The sequence below is a fragment of the Idiotropiscis lumnitzeri genome, chromosome 2 (assembly GCF_059441095.1).
Source record: "Idiotropiscis lumnitzeri isolate Australia: NSW breed Sydney's pygmy pipehorse chromosome 2, RoL_Ilum_1.0, whole genome shotgun sequence".
Classification (NCBI taxonomy): domain Eukaryota; kingdom Metazoa; phylum Chordata; class Actinopteri; order Syngnathiformes; family Syngnathidae; genus Idiotropiscis; species Idiotropiscis lumnitzeri.
The window spans coordinates 12,840,777-12,864,714 of NC_142392.1; the positions used below are offsets into that span (position 1 = coordinate 12,840,777).

Here is a 23,938-nt window from a genome sequence, read left to right on the forward strand (position 1 = left end):
TTGTGTAGCACAACACGAGGCTGGTTGCAAACTTCGTCCAGCAGTTGAAGATGTTGCTCGTTCTCTTCTTTTATTCCACAAAGTTCCTCTTTGTACTTGGGTGTCGTTCTTGCACACATTTTCAAACGCCAATCTCAACAAATCCGCACTTGATCTCTGCTTGGCGATAACTCGTGAGCTTCTCTTTGTTCGACGAGACGAATGAAAGATGGCGTCGTTTTTTTCCTTCGAGAAAATGGCAGTCTGTTCGTCACGAAAGCGGAAGAACAGGACACACCCCGCTGTGATATGATTGGCTGATGACTTTGTGGAGCACTGTCACCAACTCACCGACAGATGTCGCCATTTGCGATGCAAATAATTGTTGTCTCCTTCCAAACAAAGGAAAAACGTAAGATTTAAACCGTATGCACATTAACAAACATTTTAGCTCCCAAATATGAACTTGAATTTTACTTTTGTTGCTGGTTTTGTGAAAACATCTGCCACCATGTCGTCGGTTGGACAGTCTTCCAAATGTATTTCCCTATTATTAACAGTTGACGTGATAAAGTGATACTTTATGTCAACATGTTTGTGTCAAGTTGTGGAGTAGGTTGAAGAGCACCCAAAAGCAGGGAAGCAAGGAGAGGGAAACTTAAAGGGTATTTAATAAACAAAACAAAAGGCAAACAAGGAACTTGGAAAAACTAAAATATTGTAACGTTGTATAATAAATCAGGCCGATTTGTCCATCAGCGAACACTTTTATTTTTAAGCCAGAAACGGCTGCTGTTGGCCGCAACCACGCCGATCAGAAAACTAAAACAACAACGACAACAACATAACATTCACTCCCGTCGCTTCCCCGCTGCCTTCACAGCCTCCCCAGAAAAGAGGAAAACACAGAACGCTTGAACTATTTACAAAGTCGCTCCACTGCCCTCCCCTTTATCAAGAACCTCGTCCCGAGGGCGTCATTCAACAAAGTCACTGAGGTGACCCGGTGGTCTCCTCTGTCGCTGAGGCCGCCCCGAGGCCTGTCCGCTCGGAACAGCCAGTGTAGCATCAGGCGATGAGTGCTCAACAGTAGCTGCCCTGTGGGGGTGAGAGTGGAGGCACAATCCGCCGTCTTGGAGGGGTGGAAGTCGAAACCTGCTGTGAGTGTGTCCGCGACCCAGACTGCTGCTGTGGAACGGCACCACCTCTATATAGGGCCAGTCTGTCTCTGTGGAGGGCTACCCGTCTGCCACCAGGTGGCAGCTGCACCCTATACACCACCTCTCCTATTCTCTCCAGCACTCCACACGGCCCCACCCAGTGCCTGTCCAATTTAGGACACCTGCCCATTTTCCTTTTTGGGCTGTACACCGAAACCAGGTCTCCAGCCTGAAAGTCCATCCCTCTGGCCTTCATGTCATAATTCCTTTTCTGCCTTACACCTGCCTTCTGTAGATGGTCGCAAGCAAAGACATGTGCTGACTCCAACCTGTCTTGGAGTCTCCTGGCATATTCCGGTCCTGGTGGCCCGGCTAGTGTATCAGGGGGTCTGCCAAAAGCCATTTCCACTGGTGTCCGTAGCTCACGCCCAAACATGAGCAGGGAAGGTGGAATCCTGTACACATCTGCAACAGTCTCTGCTTCTTGGTCGGGGATGGCATATGCTTCTGGCCATTTCGTAAAATAGCTAGGACATGACGGTTGCCTGTGTCAGTGCGTGGAAATGGGCCCATTATGTCCACCGCAATCCTCTCCATCGGAGCGCCCACTGCTAGCTGTTGGAGGTGGGCACGAGACCGGCCTGGTGGACCCTTGTGCGCGGTGCAGAGGTCACAACGGCGACAAAAGTCCTCAACATCTCGCCTTAGTTGAGCCCAATAGAAACTTTGCCGGAGTCTGCGAAGTGTTTTCAACACACCAAAGTGTCCTGACCATGAGAGGCTTTCAACACAGCCTCTCTCAGAGCCCTGGCGACGACCACCTGCCATCTATCCTCCCCAGTAGCAGGCTCCTTCCAAGCTCTCTGGAGCACCCCATCCTTGACTTGAAGAGTCCCAATCTTTGAATACAGTCCTTTAGTGGCATGCGAGTGTCCAGCGACCTCCTCCCACTCAGGGTTTTGACCCGACTCGACCCACTGCAATACAAGTCGGAGGTCAACATCCTGTTGCTGCTGCTTCCTCCATTCAGGTGCCCCCACAACCTGCACCTCCCTACATACGGGTCGACATGATCATGCGCGGGACTTTGCTCATCACCACAAAGTTTCTTCTCTCGGGTCTCTCTCTTCTCGCAGAAGCGGCAGCCAGCAAGTGCACAAGGGCGTCGAGACACAGCGTCAGCGTTGGCATGGTGATTTCCTGCCCTGTGCTCAACTTGGAAGACATATGGGGCCAGTTCTTCAAGCCAGCGTGCAATCTGTCCTTCAGGCTCCTTAAAAGACAATAGCCACTGGAGTGCCGCATGGTCAGTGCGTACAGTGAAGGGTAAACAGGACAGATAATATCGAAAATGGCTAATGGCTCTCACAATTGCCAGCAGTTCCCTTCGTGTGACACAATAACGCCGTTCAGCCTTATTCAAGGTTTTGCTGAAGTATGCCACTACTCTCTTCCCGTCTGCCCCACTTGACTCAAAACCGTCCCTATTCCGACATTGCTGGCATCAGTGTCCAGGACAAACGGCAGGTTGGCGTCTGGGGGGACGAGAATGGGTGCCTCCGTCAGCACCTTCTTTAGCGAGCTGAAGGCTCGTCTGCACTCGGAAGTCCAGTCAAAATCAGTGTCCTTCCGCTGCAGGTGGAAAAGCGGTGCAGCTAGACATAAGAAACCCCGCACGAATCGCCTGTAATAGGATGCCAGCCCAAGGAAGCTCTTCAGTTCACGCAGGTTGCTGGGAGTAGGCCAGTCCCTCACGACTCGCACGTTCTTCTCCAAAGTGCTAATGCCTTCCCTTCCAACTTTGTGTCCCAGGAACTCAAACTCTCTTCTCATGAAGCAGCACTTGTCAGTACAGAAAGCAGTCTTTGGCCTGATTTCCGAGCTGAGAGGCACCTGCCAATATCCACTGCGCAGGTCTAATGAGGAGAACCAGGACGATCCAGACACCAGATCCAGAGTCTCATCAATGCGGGGCAGTGGATAGGAGTCTTTCTTGGTCACGCTGTTTAAGGGTCTATAGTCCACACAGAACCTATTCTTCACTGTCTTTTTTTTTTTTACCTTGACAACCCCTGAGGCCCAAGGGTTGTCAGATGGCTCAATGATACCAGCTTTCAGCATCTCGTCAATTGCGCTGTCCGCATCTGCCTGATGTGCTAGGGGAAGGCGGCGGGGGCGTGCTTTGATAGGTCGTGCATACCCCGTGTCAATTTCGTGCTGCACCAAGTCTGTTCTGCCCACCTCCTCTTCTGTCAGCGCAAAAATGTCCTTAAAGTCCCACAACAGTTGCCACAGCTCGTCCTGTTGCTTGGGTTCTAAACCATCACCGTTGCGCTTCCACACTTCACGCACTGCCGTTAATCTGTCCACTCCACCTGTCATGGACCACGGGGCCGGGGGAGAGGAATGCTCATCAATGTGGGCATCTGATGTGGGTGGATAAGTCATAGGAGCCAGCGGTTCATGGGTGGGATCAGACTCCTGCTGTGCAATGGCTGCGCTCGACGTCGGAAGGAATGACTTTTCAGGCTGTGTAGGGCGCACCATTTCAACTGTGGGGCCTCCTGGAAAAGCCAACGTGTTCCTCCCCAGGTCAAGGACGCACTGGGCTGTTCGTAGAAAGTCCAGTCCTATGATGCAGGGGTCGCGTACCGCGGCAACCCACACCCGAAAGTTCATGCATAGTCCCCCCACTTGGATAGTCACCACCCCCCTTCCAAGCATAGGGGTGAGCTTTGTTCTTTTTATAGTTCAACTTCTAGTTTAGTTTTTCACCTTTTCACACGGCGTAATGAAGGCCAGTTGAGCAAGTGGAACAAGTGATTTTTATTGATGATTGTGGAAGGCAACGATTTCATAAGCACAGTTTCTTCTCACACCTTTTCCATTAAATACGATTAAAAACACAACTGAAAAGCATAATGTTAACAAATGTTGTTCCAGGCAAAGGCAATTAATTTTATTTACATGTTTGATGTAAACACCAAAACAAATCATCACTCAGACACATTGCTTCTTCTGGCACGGATCACATTGGCTTAATGTCAATAAAAAAGCTTAGCAAAATTAAATTTATCATATTTTATTCAAAATCAAAATTTACATCTTACCACAAAGAGTCAGTTCCTTCAGTTTTTTGTTTTCTTTTTTTTAAGCTTCAAGGATCGCTGCTATTCTCACCAGCACAATTGTGACTCTCAGCACCGTGTTTAGTGAAGAATTTTTTAGCACAAACGCTGCAACTGAATGGCTTGTCTCCATTGTGTGTTCTTGTGTGGCTTCGTAAATGCGACTTTTGAGAGAAACTCTTGGCACAAACTGAGCAGGAAAAAGGTTTTTCACCACTGTGTCTTCTTGTGTGGATTGTTAAATGCGACTTTCGAGAGAAACTCTTGCCACAAATTGAGCAGGAAAAAGGTTTTTCACCACTGTGTGTTCTTGTGTGCCTTGTTAAATGTGCCTTTTTAGAGAATCCTTTGCCACAAACTGAGCAGGAAAAGGGTTTTTCTCCACTGTGTGTTGTTGTGTGGATTGTTAAATGTGCCTTTTGAGAGAATCCTTTGCCACAAACTGAGCAGGAAAAGGGTTTTTCTCCACTGTGTGTTCTTGTGTGGATTGTTAAAAGCGACTTTCGAGAGAAACTCTTGCCACAAACTGAGCAGGAAAAGGGTTTTTCTCCACTGTGTGCACTTGTGTGGATTGTTAAAGGCGACTTTCGAGAGAAACTCTTGCCACAAACTGAGCAGGAAAAGGGTTTTTCTCCACTGTGTGTTGTTGTGTGGATTGTTAAATGTGCCTTTTGAGAGAATCCTTTGCCACAAACTGAGCAGGAAAAGGGTTTTTCTCCACTGTGTGTTCTTGCGTGGATTGTTAAAAGCGACTTTTGAGAGAAACTCTTGCCACAAACTGAGCAGGAAAAGGGTTTTTCTCCACTGTGTGTTCTTGTGTGGATTGTTAAATGAGACTTTTGAGAGAATCCTTTGCCACAAACTGAGCAGGAAAAAGGTTTTTCTCCACTGTGTGTTCTTGTGTGACTTGTTAACGTTGCGTTTTGAGAGAAGATTTTGCCACAAACTGAGCAAGAAAAAGGGTTTTCTCCACTGTGTGTTCTTGCGTGCCTTTTTAAACTTGACTTTCGAGAGAAACTCTTGCCACAAACTGAGCAGGAAAAGGGTTTTTCTCCACTGTGTGTTCTTGTGTGCGGTTTTAAAGACAACTTTGAAGTTAATGAGTCAGTGTGACATGCCCTTTCACCTTTGGCTTGCCCATCATCGTCATCATCATTATCAGGAGAGCATGATAATGTGTCCTCATTTTGTGCTTGTGATGGCCCCCAGTGGTCTTCGTCACCTTCTGTTGTCACGTGATGACTTGAGTTGCTGCTTGTAGGCTCCGCCCCTCTGTTGTCCTCACGCTCACCCTTGTTTTCATCTTCAGTCTTTATAGGGACACCGTTCAGTGGTGACTTGTTGATCTCCTCCTCCTCCTTTTTGATGTGAGTCAAGTCTGGCTCCTCTTTCACAGAACGGAGATCATTTTGTCTGACGTCTGCAGGACACAAAAAGACAAACACACATTTGGTTTGGTCAAGTCAAGTCAAGTTATATTGTTTCTACCGTGCTACCTTGACTTGTGCCTGCCGCACACGGAGCAATGCGTGCGACCCCAACTTGGACCGGACCATGGGGGCATTTCACAAAATTACGTCCTACGATGTAAACCTCCTTTTAGCAGCACAACAGTGATAAACGAGCATTTAAAAAGGAAGCACATTGCGGCTGATGCCCGATTTAATTCCTGACATAGTCACAGACGTTTATGGAAGCGAGCTGAAGTTAGCACACACAGGCTATTGTGTGCGTCTGATGGAACACCTGTTGTAGGACCCTAACTTATTAATGGGGGCCACTGGGGGCCATCGCAACATAATGTCATTGATAGAAAAGAAATCCTTCAAGTGAAATATGTTTACAAGTATTTCATTTTGCATTTCGAGATAGAACTAAATGTTCCTGGGCTTGTTGGTAGAAAAGGGGGTTGTGACGTGTTCCCTTTTTAAGACCATTGTAAGCCAGTACAAAGTTCATAAATAAGACCAATACGTACTTGATTTTTAAAAAAAAACTTAACCCTTTGTGTTTTATCCACTAAAATTTATCAACCGCCATTGATATTTTTGCCGTAGTGTGCAGAGTATTTAGAGTCAGTTTGAATCATTCCAGAAGGAATTGCTTGAACAAGATATGTCAGAGAAGTTATTGTAAAAAAACGAGACAAGCCTGCACAAATGAATCACCCAGCCAAGATTGAGGAGGAGCAGTCCGGCAAAGAGAAAAGCGTTCCCGCTCCTGTGCGGCGTTTTATTGAAGCACAGCAAAGCAATTTGTATATGCAAACTCATAAAGAATGGAAAAACATGAACACTTCGACTTCATCACACCCGTCCACACGCTTCCTGTTGTTCGAACGGTTTCAGCTTACAAGACATGTTTGGGTCACACTTTTGTTAAATGCGAGCTAAACGGTTTCCTGTCAAACACGGTTCAAGACGTGCATCTGTTTTTGTTGCTTCCTGCTAAACTGCCAGCATAGACACAACCCTGTTACCGCTGAACTCACGTTTTCCTGTTTAAGAGGTCCATGTTTTTGTGACCTTCTATAAACCCGTAAGCATAGTTTTGAAACATGATGACATGACAAACTTAATTTCTTTCGCGATAATATAAAAACTTTTGCAGATATAGCAAAAACAAATTGGAGAAGCTGTGGAGCAGAGCACAACATCAGTCAGACCCCGGGTCCACAACCCCTCTGGCAGAGACGCAAACAGAGCTTTCGCTTCAGAGTGACCCATTCACTGTCTACCATACTGTCAAGAAATTCGGAAAATGTTCCGTAACAGAAGAATTCGGAATGGGTGCTGAAACACCACACCCTGCTAGTGACGGAGTTTCTACATCTGAAATTAACTCTGCCAAAAGTCTTCACCAATGGGCCGAAATCTTTAGTATGATGATGCGCACCGATAGTTAATGTGATTTGTGGCTCAGCAAACAGAGACAATTCAAACAGTTTCCTCTGCTCTGGGGCAAGGCACACATGCGAGGCAGCACCGGTAGACATCACAAATACATAATCCTAATGCAAGATGCAGTTCTGACTCTCGAAATTGGGTGAATGCATTCTGATAAACCAAATCATCATAACTCAGTGTTCAATGCAAAGGACCAATTGGTGGTTTGAATGGGTGGAGGCGGCTACACCACGCAGACCAGAGCAGGAACAAGACGGACCAGCTGCGGGAGGATGGAGACCCTGGTCTCAGAGCTGCCCAGTCTACTGGAACGGAGGACAACATATGCTTCCCCTCCGGGTGTGCACAGTCAAATTCAGTCCCACTCGAATTCCAGTGTTTGTTTCACAGGTGCGGGTTCGGTCCACGGCAGTGACTCGGCCAATCTCAAGAGTCCCACACGCGTGACGGTGTTGTTGCTCACTGGGATATGGAGAAGAAGCTTGCAAAGCGTGGAATATCTTGTTCCACCATCAAAAACTGTTGTCCATCAATCGTCACCGGAATGCCAAGACCTGCTGGTCCTTGAATGCTGAGGCTCCGCGGGCACCCCTATCGTGAAATGTGGTCCCAATCGGGCTGAGGCGTCAACTGTGCGTTTGGAAGCCATAGAAGCGTTGTCGGAGGAGGGGGTAGCGATGGCGCCCCGGTGCTAGAGGAGCTCTTTGTGACTGGCATGGCGCTGGACCACAGGATGGCACATTTCAGGAAGTGGCTCGGTTTGGACCGCTCATCACCCAGTGACCCCACAGCAAAAGCACATCCCACTCACAACCCATGTCTATAACCACCCACCACCCCTACTTCTGTTACGTGACCTTGTTGACCGGCCGGTGCGGACAACAAGCCTGCTGTGGCAGGGGAAACGGAAAGAGCAGACGCAATGGGAGCTGCATGCGTCGGCTGCTGCATTAACTGCTTCCCCCTGTTTTATTTTATTTATTTTTCCCATGTTCTTTTTTCTTTTTCGGGTGAATTAGCACTCTTGTCCCTCTGAACCCGCGAGTGTAACAATTCGTTTTCTACATCCAATACAATATTTTCTTTCATCGATGCAAAAACGGGGATTCGACTCATACTGATTAGCAGTTTCTCATTGACGGACTGTTCCGCATGATGTCAGTAACAGGGAGGCGCACGTCCTCGAGGACGGCCACCAGCACAGCTGTGTGGTGGTGACACTATTGGACGGGTCACTGGCGGAAGCTTCAATCCATTCGCCTCTCGCCCCGTCTCCCATATGAGCTCACAAACTTAATATTTTACATATATTTTACAAATGCCAATGCCAATTGGTTTTGTCTTCTGTTTATGATTCATATTCAATCCCCATGAACACGTCAACTATAATTTAGCTATTCTTTTTTAACTAACTAATACAGTGATTCTCAAATAGTGGGGCGTGGTGCGATGCTAAGGGGGGCGCGTGAGTTGATGACAGAGCTCCACATAGCCAGCAGCCAATCATATCACAGCGGGGTGTGTTCTATTCTTCCGCTTTAGTGCAGAACAGACTGCAGTTTTCACGTAGGAAATCCATTCAGCGCTGCTCTAAAAAAACTATGCCATCTTTCTTTCATCTCGTCGAACAAAGAGAAGCACACGAGTTATCGCCAAGTAGAGATCAAGTGCGGATTTGTTGGGATTGGCGTTTGAAAATGTGTGCAGGAACGACACCCAAGTACAAAGAGGAACTTTGTGGAATAAAAGAAGAGTACGAGCAACATCTTCAACTGCTGGACGAAGTTTGCAAGCAGCCTTGTATTGTGCTACACCAGTGATGCTGAGGGGGGCACGTGGGACCCTGGGGAACATGATTTGCATGGTTTTGGGACCGAAAAAGGTGATCTCAGACAACGCGAGTTTGAGCTCGTCAAAGCTGTTTGTGCCCCGAGTTCATGCAGTATTGATTAACAAAAAAAAAGCGGCGCCCCGTCGCTCGTTGACCCGGAAGTGATTTCTTTCGCCGCTCCTTAAATGCCCCGCGCCAAGCTGTCTTGCGCCGCAGCAGAGCGAGCAAGGAGGCGCTAAGCGCGCTAATCGCTAAAATGAATTGCATCGATGGACGCTCAACTTTGAAAAGAAGTCTGACTCAAACCGCGTTCGGGCGGAGAGCCAGCAGCTATGAACAGAAATGTTGTATTGCAACCATTACGTATCCAAACAAAATAAGACGATGGCTACGTTAGCAATTTAGCAGACGCTCTCAGGCTGGAACACGGAAATGGCTGACGTCATCAAAACGAAGCGGTTTGACGTCAAACGGATTATAAAAATAAAAAAAAATGTATAGTCAACAAATTAAAACTGTTGCTTTATGTTATTTATATAGAATTTTTGTTTGAAACCCCCCTGGCTCTTTTTGTCTTTTCTATATTATGTATGTATTAATAACTGTTTGGTTTGTTCATGTTAATAAAGTAAAAAAAAACTAAACAAAAACGTATCGTAAATATTTATCATCCCATCAATATTCGCACCACAGAGTGCTGAGTTTCGAGATCCTCAAAATAGTCGTTCTCAAAATGATGTTTTTTTTTAATCAATTTATCTTTGTTAAGCGATATTTTATTGACAATCCAACATTAATATACAAAGAACATGTACATTAGTACGAAATGTAAAAAAAATTGTGGTGGGGGGGCGCAAATTTATTTTCTTCTTGGTAGGGGGGGCGTGACAGGAAATAATTGAGAACCACTGAACTAATATAACCCCGTTTTCCTCAACCAATGAGTCAGTATTCTTTGAAGTGGATTATGCGCAGACTAAAAATTTCTAATTTAATTCATAATCTAATTTAATCCATCACAACATGATAATTCATGACATTCCTGTCATTTCCATTTCAAAATGTCAATCCATGAATAGAATTACCGTCGTACATCCGTCGCCAAACTGAAGTATGGAACATTAGATGTTTTTTTTTTTTCGTTTTGCATAACCTTTAACCTTGCATGTCCTGTTTCAACAAAATTGTATCTCTTATCAGTGTTAACGATTTCATCACTCAGGGCTTTTCTGTGTTGACAAATCACATTCCACGGAACATGCATTCATTCTTTTATGATCTTATATTTCTGTATTTAATTCACCGCTTCTTGCAATGAAGATTAATTTCATCCCAATTATTATGTAGCCAATTATCTTACTCGTTTTAATTTTGCTTTAGTTATTATCCAAATTTTTAAACATTTTTTATGCTGCAAATTTCAATGTATACTAGGACGCACACGCGTTAGTTGAACTGATAAAACGGAATATTAATGCAATAACATTTGGGTTTTAGAAGGGGCAATTCTGTCAACAGAGGAGGGACTGGCACTGGTTTATAACTATCACCCCTTATCTCCTGCGTGGGGGCTGCCTGACTTCCTGGTCCCACAGTAGATGGTAGCCAGGTTTTTGATTTTGTGTGGTCTTTACCAGAACACGAGTAATCACAGGGTACGTATCTGAACAGCGGAGTCGAACCGGCCCAGACTTAATGCATTACTCTTGCTACGTACCAGCGAAACCGTCGGCTCAGCTCCAGGGGCTCCACACAACGGTACGCCTCGATCCTTACTGTGTTCCATGCCACAAAGTGCCCAATATGATACGTGGAAGGGCGCTGCTCTTCATTATTTCTATTTTCAGCTCATCATTTTGCTAAAATTTACACCCTGGCCAGGGTCTGTGCTCAAACTGAGCTTATTCACGACTATGTTGTCTATAGCTATAGTTTTACACTTCTTATTTCTCATCTCTTTAACCACTAGACCTTTCTTTTCTTTATCTTCTGCACATTTCTCCCGCACTAGTCCCCATTTACTTAGTTCCTATCATCATTTTTTTACTTTGACATCTTTTAATGTCTTAATCATTATAGAGGCCTCTTGTTTAAACAATAATTGAAACTAACACAGGGACATTTTCCATGACCAATCATCCAGCAGACCCACACGCACAAGCTCTCTTTAACGACCCCAAAAGCCCCGACCGCTTGGACACAGGCGCACAACACCCATTGTGAGTAAAAGCATCTCACCTAAAGTTCAGCCGGTCGGCTGTTGAACGCCTGCGCCCCAGCACCCTGAGACCCTCAATGGAGCAAAATGCCAAAAATGTGGTATATTTTGTTGTTGATGTGTGGGTCTGGCTCAGCTTCCCTCCGGACAGGTCGCCGAGCATGGCAGAATTGGTGATGGAAAAAAATTCTCTGACACAGTCATTTTGGTTAGAAACAGATTTTATTCTCGTCACATGCTGATGTCAAAAGAAGTCTCCCCAAAATGCAAAAAGGGAAAGGTGTCCCCTCTCTCCGGCCTTCCCTTCTTATAGGGAATGGCCACACCAGACATGAATATTGAAGGATTGTATTACGATTGCTGGCATTATTTTAAACACTTACGGGACAGAAGGTCAATTATTTAATTTAGCAGGTTCATATTTACTGAATATGTTAAACATTGATTAAACAAAAAGCATTTATCAAATGAAAGTAGAAGTACAGTGCATCGATAAGATTGACTGGGATTGTAGTCATGGTCTTTACTGATGCATGATGATGATGTCCCGAAAAGAAATTCGACATCTGTCGTTTGGAAATGTTTTGGGTTCCATAAAGACGATGTTTGAGCAAAAGAACACAAACTACAAAGTGCGTCGTAAACACCTGAAACAGCGCGTCCAACCTTTTATTTTTCACCACCCCCAACACAACCAATGTGTGCTAAAAGTTCAAAGTGAGAAGCAAGGTTGGACAAGTGACAACAGCCCATAACGGAGGCGACACCATACGAGAGTCTCAGAGGTGGACGCGCACATAGCGAAAGATTTAGCTCCTCTAGTTACAGTGGAGCGCACAGGATTTAAACGCCTCATGAAAGTAGCCGACGAGAGGTACGAAAATATTTTGCCGCAAACAGCACTTCCCGATATGGACAACATCGGGACGGGAGCTTAGACATGTCAAGCATTTTGCATCCACATCCGACTTGTGGTCGGGTCGCAACATGGATCCCTGTTTGAGCCTGACCGTGCATGACATAGACGACAAGTGGCGACCGCGCACCAGCGTACTTGAGACAGCATTTTCCTGATGAAGCACACTTGTTTATTTGGCACTGGCATTCCATTGACATTTTTTTTCCATTCTATTTAGCATTTTGTTTACAGGCGACCAGCTCCTTTGCACATGGCATTATTTATATTGTTTACAAGATACCTTTACACATATCTAGGCCTTTGCAAATGGAATTACAGCATCTCGGCACAATCTATTTGCAGAAAAAGATTTTGTGAGAGGTACCCTTTTTCTCCTGTTCTTTGTGACATTGTTCAAATCATGCAAAGCAAGCTATTTGGAATGTTTATACAAATGGTTTTTGTACTATTATTTTTCATTGAAAGTGATGTGTACCAGTTGGTCAATAAAAAAAAACTGTTAATATGCATTTCCTGCATTTATTTTGATTTCGGTCCTCAGGGGGAATTTATCGTGCATTGATCATTACCGAGGAAAAATTGCTCAATTTATCGCAAAATTGATTTTAGGTCACATCGCCCAGCCCTATATTCTCACCATCACAATCGTGTCTCTCAGCAAGCCGTTTAGTGGCAAATTTTTTTAGCACAAACGCTGCAACTGAATGGCTTGTCTCCACTATGTGTTGTTGTGTGTTTAATTAAAGTAGACTTTTCAGAGAAGCATTTTCCACAAACTGAGCAGGAAAAAGGTTTTTCTCCACTGTGTGTTCTTGTGTGATTTATAAAATCAGACTTTCGAGAGAAGCATTTTCCACAAAATGAGCAGGAAAAAGGTTTTTCTCCACTGTGAGTTCTTGTGTGCCTTGTTAAAGTTGACTTATGAGAGAAGCTTCTGCCACAAACTGAGCAGGAAAAAGATTTTTCCCCACTGTGTGTTCTTGTGTGGCTTGTTAAATGAGCCTTTAGAGAAAATCTTTTACCACAAACTGAGCAAGAAAAAGGTTTTTCTCCACTATGTGTTGTTGTGTGTTTTCTTAAATTAGACTTTCCAGAGAAACTTTTGCCACAAACTGAGCAGGAAAATAGTTTTTCTCCAGTGTGTGTTCTTGTGTGTTCTGTTAAATTTCCCCTTTCAGAGAAGCATTTTCCACAAACTGAGCAGGAAAAAGGTTTTTCTCCACTGTGTGTTCTTGTGTGGCTTGTTAACGTTGACTTTACAGAGAAGCATTTTCCACAAACTGAGCAGGAAAAAGGTTTTTCTCCAGTGTGTGTTCTTGTGTGGATTGTTAACGTTGACTTTACAGAGAAGCATTTTCCACAAACTGAGCAGGAAAAAGGTTTTTCTCCAGTGTGTGTTCTTGTGTGGATTGTTAACATTGACTTATGCAGGAAGCTTTTGCCACAAACCGAGCAAGAAAACTGTTTTTCACCACTGTGTGTTTTTCTGTGCCCTTTTAAAGACAGCCTTGAAGTGAATGAGACAGTGCGACATGCCCTTTCACCTTGAGCTTGCCCATCATCATCATCATCATCATTAGTATCATCATCATTGTCATGAGCGTCTGATAATGTGTCCTCATTATGTGCTTGTGATGGCCCCCAGGGGTCTTCATCACCTTCTGTTGTCACGTGATGACTTGAGCTGCTGCTTGTTGGCTCCGCCCCTCTGTTGTCCTCACTCTCATCCTTGTTTACATCTTCAGTCTTTATAGGGACAACTTTCACTGGTGACTTGTTGATCTCCTCCTCCTCTTCCTCCTTTTTGATGTGAGTCAAGTCTGGCTCCTCTTTCACAAAACGGAGATAGTTTTCACTGACCTCTGTCGGACACAAAAAGACAAACATACATTTGGTTTGGTCAAGTCAAACCTCGTGCGTCGACTTTGTCTTATATTGTTTCTACCGTGCTACCTTGACTTGTGCCTGCCGCATTAATGTTGTGATGCATGCAATGCGTGTGACCCCGATTTGGACCAGACCATGGGGGCATTTCACAAAATTACATCCTACGATGTAAACCTCCCTTTCGCAGCACAACAACAGTGATAAACGAGCATTTAAAAAGGAAGCACGTTGCGGCTGATGCCCGATTTATTTCATTCCGGACATAGTCACAGACGTTTCTGGAAGCGAGCTGAAGTTAGCACACACAGGCTATTGTGTGCGTCTGATGGAACACCTGTTGTGGGACCCTAACATATTGATGCAGACCACTGGGGGCCATCGCAACATAATGACATCGATAAAATAGGAATCCTTCAAGTTAAATATGTTTACAAGTTTTTCATTTTGCATTGAGAGATAGTTTCACCGTGGGTACTTTTTGCTTCCATTCTAATCTGTATGCCTAAAAGAATTAAAGGGGCCCTGGAATCAGAGTGGCTATTTATTGCATGATTTACGTTTGTTTTGTTTTGTTTTTCCCAAAATGACATTTAGCCTGCTAGTACGTTCCAACATTCCCCTTTTTATTTTATTTTTTTATAAAATTTCTGTTTCTAAATAAATTTTAAAACAAAATTACGTTTGAAGAGTAAAAGTTCTTACACATAAGCATTCAGCAACAACACTTTCACTCTGACTTTCATGTTGACATATTTGAATAATGACTGTATATTTTAAAGTTATCCAATATGTATTCAAATTAGACTAAGATACACCATAATATTATTAGAGTTCACTGAATTATTTTGTAACTGCTATGATGTATAACAGCCATAGGGTGTCAGTAATGAGTGACAAAGTAACACAACACCTCCCATTGTTCCGTCATCATTGTCATTTGCAAAAATTACCAGGAACTATGAGTTGCGGTGGAGATGCAAACCACCTGGGCCACAGGAATTTTTTTACGAGGAACTAAATGTTCCTGGACTTGTTTGTAGAAAAGGGGGTTGTGACGGTATCGCTTTTTAAGCCCATAGTAGGCCAAAGATGCAGATGCATTTCTTGCAGCATGTGCTTGTTCACTGATGAGATCCGTGCAACTCCGGATGGATGCATTAAATGTATTTTAAATGTTTGGATGAGGTGAATCTATGCACACGTGCACAAAACAGTGCAGGGCCACCCGAGGTTCATTGACTCTCACCCGACCAAGCCAGTACAAAGTTCATAAATAAATAAGACCAATACGTACTTGATTTTTAAAAAAAAAACTTAATATTTTGTGTTTTATCCACTAAAATTGATCAACCGCCATTGATGTTTTCGCCGCAGTGTGCACATTTTGTAGAGTTAGGCAGAATTCCTTCCGTAAGAAATTGCTTGAACAAGATATAAAAACCAGAAAATTTAAAATGTAAAATAATCAGTACAAATTTTATACTGGGAAAACATGGAGTTCACCCCCCACTATTGGTTATTCTTTGGCATTTATTTTCTGCACTGATTTTATTTGGCATAAACAATAGTTTAGCAAACCGACAAGCAATATTTAAAACTAAAACGGCAATAACCTTGAACGCATTTCCCCAAACAACTTAATGTTGTGATGCATATTTCGAACGATAGAAAGTCGTTCTTTACAAAGCAAATGAGAGTAAGACGTGTACAAACCTGCTTTGTGTAGCACAACACGAAGCTGCTTCCAAACTTCGTCCAGCAGTGGAAGTGGAAGATGTTGCTCGTTCTCTTCTTTTATTCCACAAAGTACCTCGTTGTACTTGGGTGTCGTTCTTTCACACATTTTCAAATGATAACTCAAAAAAATCTGCACTTGATCTCTGCTTGGCGATGAGTCGTTAGCAGCTAGCTAGCTAACAAGCTAAGCTAACTACACCGAAAAGCATCAACGCGCGAAGATGAGGTTATCGGACACAAAGACTTAATGAATTATGTCGGAGTCCTTTGGAGTAGCACTGGAAATCCTGTGAGAAAATTACAGTCAGTTCCACACTAAATCAGAAGAATTTAGCGGTGTTTGTTTTTATTTCGGTATGGACGGGTCGGTGCATGTGGTCGAGGTCCTTCGGAAGCTGCGCGCTTTTTAATGACGTCATGCTTTAAGCACGTATTTTTCAAATATATTTCTTTGCCTCTGCGTTTGTTTTTTAACCCTGGCTGGTCTATTTGAATATATATTTTATATAATATTTTAATTCGGTTGATAAAAAAAAACTAAATTAACGCCACATTGGCGAGTCAGCTCTGACGTCACTTCCGCCTATGCCCCGAGAAGCCGCTGCTGGAACAGCAGTGGGACGTTCTAGTTTCTCCTACCGAACTTGCAACAATGCTGTGGTTCAATTGGGCTGCAAGATTCTATGAATAAAATGTCTGCATATACTAGCAGTGCTTCTCAATTATTTCACGCCCGCCCCTACCCAGAAGAAAAAGATTCGCGCCCCCCACCACCATTTTTTTCTGTCTTTGTATATTGATGTTAGATTGTCAATAAAATATCCCTTCACTAAGCTAAATTGATAAGAAATATAATTTTGAGAACGAATATCGTAAGCATCTCGAAACTCAGTACTCTGTTGTCCAAATATTGATGAGATGATAAATATTTACTAATATTTGTTTAAAGGAAAAAACTTTATGAACATTAACAAACCAAACACAGTTATTAATACGTACAAAATATAGAAAAGACAAAAAGAAGAGCCAGGGCGATTTTAAACAAAAATTCTACATAAATTACAAAGCAACAGCTTTAGTATGTATACACGACATTTTTTTTTTAATTTATGGTTACTATGTGGCAGTCGGAATGAACACACACGTCTGACTGGAAACTGGCATTTATTTGAAGACTAGCAACAAGAGAATAATGCACAATCATAAATTTGCACCAAAAAACATTTTCATGAACACGCCCCCAAGCACTATGCCTGCTGGGTGAGAGGCATAGTCCTAATGTCTGCCACACAGAGGACAGCAAGGCCGCCGCCACGCATCACTACTTCAAGTTTAAGAGCCATACTCACCGTCTTGAGGTTGCGGGTGTCATGATCATCGGACTGGTCGGCAGCCATTTCTGAAAAATTAACCCCGAGCTGGACTGGACATACAATCGCACGTGATAAACAATCAGCTACAGGGTTACATTTACCAGCCACGTGCCCAATGTCTGTCGTAAACTCAGAAATGGCCGCTAAGTGCTGTTGCTGGCGGGCCGACCAGAGTTCAGTGACCTTCGACATTGCCAATGTAAGTGGCTTATGAGCCACATAAGCCTTGAAACGGCATCCTTCAAGAAGGAAACGAAAGTGGCGCGTCACAAGGTACAATAACAACAACTTTCGGTCAAAAACGCTATACATATATATATATATTTGTAAATTGATGTTAGATTGTCAATAAAATATCCCTTAACTAAGCTAAATTCATAAGAAATAATATGATTTTGAGAACTACTATTGTGAGGATCTCGAAACTCAGTACTCTGTTGTGCAAATATTGATGAGATGATAAATATTTACTCATACGTTTTTTTGTAAAAAAAAAACATTATTCACATTAGCAAACCAAACACAGTTATTAATACGTACATAATATAGAAATGACAAAAAGAATAGCCAGGGGGATTTTAAACAAAAATTCTTTGTAAATACCATAAAGCAACAGCTTTAGTATGTTGACGATATGTTTTTTTTATATAATTTTATGGTTACTTTACGTTTTTTTAATGGTTACTGGAATGTTCCGTCTTCTATCTTAAGAAGTCACGCAGGCAACGTGACGCTGCAAGCTTGTGTCTATTTATTGACTTGCATTCTCGTCTATGTGCAGACACACTTGTTCGTCTGGTAACCAAAACACACATCGGGCAATACCGCCAACTAGTGGCCAATGATATTACTGCTATCATTACATCTCCCTTTCAAACGTTAAACAATGCCTATGCCTTTTTTTATTATTATTATTGTTTATTATTATTATTATTATTATTATTTTGTTTTGTTATCAATTATTTTCACTTCTTATCAATATCCACACATTTTTATGACAACAAGCAGCTCTACAACAATTTTAGCAACAATCACACAACATTAAACATTTTCAATCAGCCTGTCCGGTTGTCGTCGAGCTCTTGTTGATCTTCGAAGAGGTTCAGTAATCCCAGAAATTGCTGGTGGTTGAGGTCTGTGCTCCTTCGATGTATCCACCTGCTTTGCAGCCTCAGCCGCATCAGAAGATTTCTTCCAGTCCTCGGGAACCTTCAGAAGACTCCTGTTCCTCCTCACTCTTTGTCCATGCTTTGTTTCCACAATGTAAGATCTCGGTCCGGCTTCGATAAGGCAAAAGATGTATGCAGATTGTGCTCGATTGGACTTCATTATCATCACATTTCTCTCTTATTGGTGATCTATTATTATACTTCCTGCTTCTGCGACATCCCATTTGATGACGTCATTTCCGGGTACGAACTACGCTGCTTCATAACAAAACTAAAGTTGCGTTGTACAAAAAACATTTAGAAAAATATTTAACGTTACACTTCACAGTAATTTGAATGCAATAACAGGATTTAAATGAACTACAAATTGAAAACAGAACAGCAATACTTTTCTTGCCACTCAAAAGGTAAACAGTTTGCACGCTAGTATTATGCAAAAACATTAACAGTAGGGACCAATGTTCCCTCTAATTTTTCATGTGTCTGAGCAGACACACAAGCTCCCTGAGCAACGGCGCATATGGGCAGGGCACATTCGCGACGTTCTGCTCCGATTGGCTGCGTAGGCGTACACGAACTGTACGGCATTATTGGCTGGACACATGTCACTCATTAAGTTACATTGCAAAATGGTACAAAAATATATATATAACTGGTCTAATTAATTAGATTATATCAGTTCTAAAATTAGATATTAAGTAATGCGTTTCTGTTTTATTTTATTTTGTGCGCTGCATAGACGTTCTTGTGCGCTGAGTGTGTGCAAGCAGTGCGCGATTGCGCACGCGCGCAGCTTAGAGGGAACATTGGTAGGGACCCATATTGCTATTATTAAGGTTATTTCGTTAGAGCAGCGGTGTCAAACTCATTTTTGTGGACGGGCCACATCATAGTTGTGGTTTCCCTCAGAGGGCCGGTATGACTGTGAACCCATATAAATTGAATGGAAAGCCAGTTTTGAAATCAGAAGCTCCTAAGTAATTGTTCAACAATTTTTCAATGTATTTTAAAGGGGGAGGACTGCTAACAAATAAATGGCAATATCTCATATCTCAGTGTTGTTAAAAGTGAAGAAAATATGATAGAAACAGGAAGTTGATGCAGATGATTTGCCCTTTGCGGGCCACATAAAATGAGGTTGCGGGCCAGATCTGGCCCCCGGGCCTTGAGTTTGACGTGTGCGTTTGAGTTAATTGTATGTACCTTGTTGCTTTTCATGTGCAGAATGTCACCGTGAGGGACATCTCTTGACCGCAAGAAACGTTCCAAGTCCCCCTCTAAGATTATTGCCGCATCTGACGTACTGTCGTCTCTCGAACAGCCGCGCATCAGAGGCTAGGCAAGCCAAACTGACCCGGAAGTACATAAACACGTATTAAAAAAATAAATAAACGAACATTCACTCAAAAAAAAAACAACTTTGCATTTGCGAGGGAACGCAATCTTTGCAAGGGAAAGCAAAGATTTGTTGTTGTTTTTTTTTCTTCCATGTCCCCTAAGGGGCTCCGGAATTTCCGAACGCCGTCAGAGGAAAAGGAGAAATAAAAAAGGAAAATCTGGATATCAGTCTGAATCGTGGCCTTTTTGCTGGACTACACTCCTGCCATTCCAAAAACCCTCAAGGACGAGAACAGATGTGGACTCCCCTTATGTTGCTCCTCGGCGCCATCTCGTCAAACCCGGGACCCATTCCTGTATATCCATCCCTTGATAAGTCGGGGACCCCTGTCGAAATCCCTGACCTGACATAAACTATGTTGAGGCCCACTGCAGTTCAGAATCGTAACTCATTGTAGTGGCGGTTCAACGCAAGATTATACATTCACCAGACCAACAGTTGCGCTATGTTAGAAGTAGAAATTAAGAATTATTCCCGTCCATAAATTACAATGTATGGAAATACAAACATAAAATGTTGTTCGGTTTCTCACCTGTTTCACACGCTTCACTTTGCCAGCTTTCTTGTTTGTCACTTTTTCCTGTTTGCTTGTGTTTTGGGTTGCGATTTTTGATTGGCTCTCTTCATCACTGAGGCCAGCGTCGATCTGTAGTAACTCAATGTCGGTGTAATGTGTGCAAAAATATACTTTATTTCGAAAGCGCATGTCACGTATATGGGTTTAAACTTGAATTGTTGTCTGTTTTGTTTTTTCAGCGTTACCAGTTTACATTAAGTACACTAAAGTCCATCAAAGGCTATTAATTACATAAATCCTACAATAAAGCATAACTTTAACTCTATTCATGGAAGTAAAGTTTAATTTAGGCTATTAAGTAACTCAGTGGTGGGCCTTCAAGGCCTTCTCTGTTGGCCAAACATAATCAATAATAAAAAAATTATCATAATTATCGCATTGATGTCATATTATAGCTGAGTGTTTTATTTTTAGGTGAGAGTTTTGAATCCAATCGGAATTCCGCTCGCTCGTGTTGCTGGGCAGGTTTCACAATACCAGGAGCGTGCATTATGCGTTCCGAGGCCTTAAGATGCAATTGTGCGAGCATCTCTTCTGTCAAAGTCAATGAGCTTTCATATTTGTTCGACGGTTGCGATAGCCAATCAGATCACGAGTTGGTTACAGTGAGCCTTTTCGCTGGCCTTACGCTGAGGGTGATGAACGTGTTTTGTGATTGGATGCTCACTCGTGAGGGGGCAGCGCTATGCCGAATCAACACACCAAAAAGTCGTAACTGGCGACCGTTTGAAAATCTAAAATATATTCTTGCTTTTTTTTAAACCACAATTGGCCAAAGGAGGGAAAAGCATGGATTTAATGTTAGATACACTTGCAAGGACATTTTCAAGTCGGACCTTTCAAGAGAAGCTATATCGTCCAACACTCACTCAGTGGTGCGTAAGTGTGTTTCTGGATATTATTTGTCCAGCCGTGGTGTCATAAATGATGGTATTTTGATGGGGATTCATTCTAGTAGAACAAAGTAGGAATTCCCTGAAGGCACAGGTGTGAAATGCACTGAAGTAACTTAAAAATTAAAAGTAAAAAAAATTACGATTGTTTAAGAATGTGCAAGAAAGAAAAATGTTGACAAATGTTGAAAATAATGATATTTTCCAGGAGGTATTTATTTCTTTGTTGTTTATTCATTCAATACTATCCTTATTTCAATATTTGAGTATTATTTTTCTTTCAATATGTCGTATATTTTGTCTTTAAAGTGTGGGTCCTTGCTGCCTTCTGGAGAGGCAGCCGAGCAAGGCTGGATTGGTGATGAAAAAGAACAAAAGAAAGAAGAAAGATTTAATTCTCGTCACATGCTGATGTCAAAAGAAGTCTCCCCAAAAACGTGTGCGTGTGTGCGCTCCGCACGCGTGCGAGCCCCCTCTCAGACATTCCCTTCTTCTAGGGAATGCCCAAATAGGACATGAATATCTAATTTTCCCTTGTTGCATATGCATTCCCATCACGCTAGTCTTTGGGATTTCCCTCCAAAAGTCCCCCAGAGGGAGAGCAGATGCGTCTCCCCGTTGATACGACCAGTCTACTCGTGACCACCTTAAATTACTTCCATAACCTGGAAGGTCACTGACCTGGCGAGAGAATTGCCCCCACCATAAACAATGCTCAGGCCTATTTTCTCTCAGGGCAGTATCTGGTTACATCGGAACTTCAGAACCAAGACTGGTCACTTCTGTGAGCTCCAGTCCCTTCATAGTTTCATAAAGAGAATTACTTCCCATATCTATATTAGGCCATTTAAAAATACACGACTTTTTTTTTCATTTATTTCAATTCATATTTAAGCTTGCTTCTGTAATAATACAATATTTATTAAATTATTTTAATATGTAAAATTATCAACAATTTAAACCTTTTTATTTCACACTTGAATATTTCTTAACATATTTGTTCATTTGAATTTGGATGCAATTTAAATTATTCCATCCATCCAGCCATTTTCTGCCGCTCATCCAGGGTCGGGTTATTGAATTAATTTTTTTAGTATTTTTTACAATTCAAAATTTATTTCAAGATCAGGACTCTTCTCAATGAGTTCAATATTTCTAAAATGTTTCTATATTTGTTATTAATTGAATTAAGTCTGTATGTGGTTTCCAATTTTAATATTTCCCTATTTCATTATATATCTAATCCAATGTATAAAAAATATAATACAGCATGAAAAAATATATTTGGTATATTTGACAAATTTATAGTTTTTTTTCCGAAGTGAGATTCGGCTTAGCAACAAACCCCAAACGCTTGATAGAGCTCAACCTAGAAAGTGTATTTAGCAAGTCAGAAATTTATTCAGAAAGCGTAATATTAAATGTATGTGAGGGGACATTTGAAGAGTTTGAGTTTTGTTCAATGGACCATACATATACGAGCCAGCCAAACACAGCGAGAAAACCAGCGCTGACTCCAGTCGCCATCAAGTTGCCAACTCCTGCCATTCCAAAACCTTTGAGAGAAACTGAGACGATTTGCGTTTCTCGGTCTGGTTTTTTTTATCGTTCAACTTCGAGTTCAGTTTTTCACCTTTTCACACAGCGTAATGAAGGCCAGTTGAGCAAGTGGAACAAGTGATTTTATTGATAATTGTGGAAGGCACCGATTTCATAAGCACCGCTTCTTCTCACACCTTTTCCATTAGGTACGATTAAAAAGACAACTGAAAAGCATAATGTTAAAAAATGTTATTCCAGGCAAAGGCAATTAATTTTATTTACATGTTTTATGTAAACACAAAAAAAAATCATCACTCAGACACATTGGTTCTTCTGGCAATGATCACATTGGCTGAATGTCAATAAAAGAGCTTTGCAAAATTACATTTTTCAAAATCACATTTACATCTTACCACAAAGAGTCAGTTCCTTCAGTTTTTTTTTTGTCCATTTTTTAAGCTCCAAGGATTGCTGCAATTCTCGCCAGCACAATTGTGTCCCTCAGCACCCGTTTTAGAAAAGAATTTTTTAGCACAAACGCTGCAACTGAATGGCTTGTCTCCACTGTGCGTTCTTGTGTGGTATCGTAAATGTGACTTTTCAGAGAAGCATTTCCCACAAACTGAGCAGGAAAAAGGTTTTTCACCACTGTGTGTTCTTGTGTGACTTGTTAAATATGATTTTAGAGAAAAGCTTTTACCACAAACCAAACAGGAAAATGGTTTTTCTCCAGTGTGTGATCTTGTGTGATTTATTAAATCAGACTTTCGAGAGCAACTCTTGCCACAAACTGAGCAGGAAAAAGGGTGTTCTCCACTGTGATTTCTTGTGTGTTCTGTTAAACTTGCCTTTCGAGAGAAGCATTTTCCACAAACTGAGCATGAAAAAGGGTTTTCTCCAGTGTGTAATCGAGTATGTGTTTTTAAATTCCACTTAAAAGAAAAGCTTTTGCCACAAACTGAGCAAGAAAAAGGGTTTTCTCCAGTGTGTGTTCTTGAGTGAATTATTAAATGAGACCTTCGAGAGAAACTCTTGCCACAAACTGAGCAGGAAAAAGGTTTTTCTCCACTGTGTGTTCTTGCGTGGCTTGTTAAATGTGTCTTTTGAGAGAAGCTTTGTCCACAAACTGAGCATGAAAAAGGTTTTTCTCCAGTGTGTGTTCTTGTGTGATTTGTTAAAAATGACTTTACATTAAAGCTTTTGCCACAAACTGAGCAGGA

General features: G+C 42.3%; 1 protein-coding gene across 1 annotated transcript; it reads right to left on the bottom strand.

Annotated features, from left to right (window-relative positions):
• Positions 1–318: 318 nt before the first annotated feature.
• Positions 319–16,142, bottom strand: LOC148341732 (uncharacterized). Its single transcript, XM_088287932.1, has 4 exons — positions 15,742–16,142; positions 13,800–14,003; positions 5,394–5,687; positions 319–371 (listed from the first exon to the last, which is right to left on the bottom strand). Exons 1-4 carry the CDS (start codon positions 15,869–15,871, stop codon positions 319–321), a joined length of 681 nt encoding a protein of 226 aa, XP_088144058.1. The 5' UTR covers positions 15,872–16,142.
• Between the last annotated feature and the right edge of the window lie 7,796 nt (positions 16,143–23,938).

What these genes read in the sequence shown, in the direction of transcription:
- LOC148341732 (XM_088287932.1), bottom strand. Translation starts at nt 15,871, where the DNA reads ATGTGTGAAAGAACGACACCCAAGTACAACGAGGTACTTTGTGGAATA. An exon ending in TCATCACGTGACAACAGAAG is followed by an intron (nt 5,688 to 13,799) that starts GTGATGAAGACC and finishes TGTGTCCTGCAG; the next exon opens with ACGTCAGACAAAATGATCTC. An exon ending in CGATGATGGGCAAGCCAAAG is followed by an intron (nt 372 to 5,393) that starts GTGAAAGGGCAT and finishes TTTGTTTGGAAG; the next exon opens with GAGACAACAATTATTTGCAT.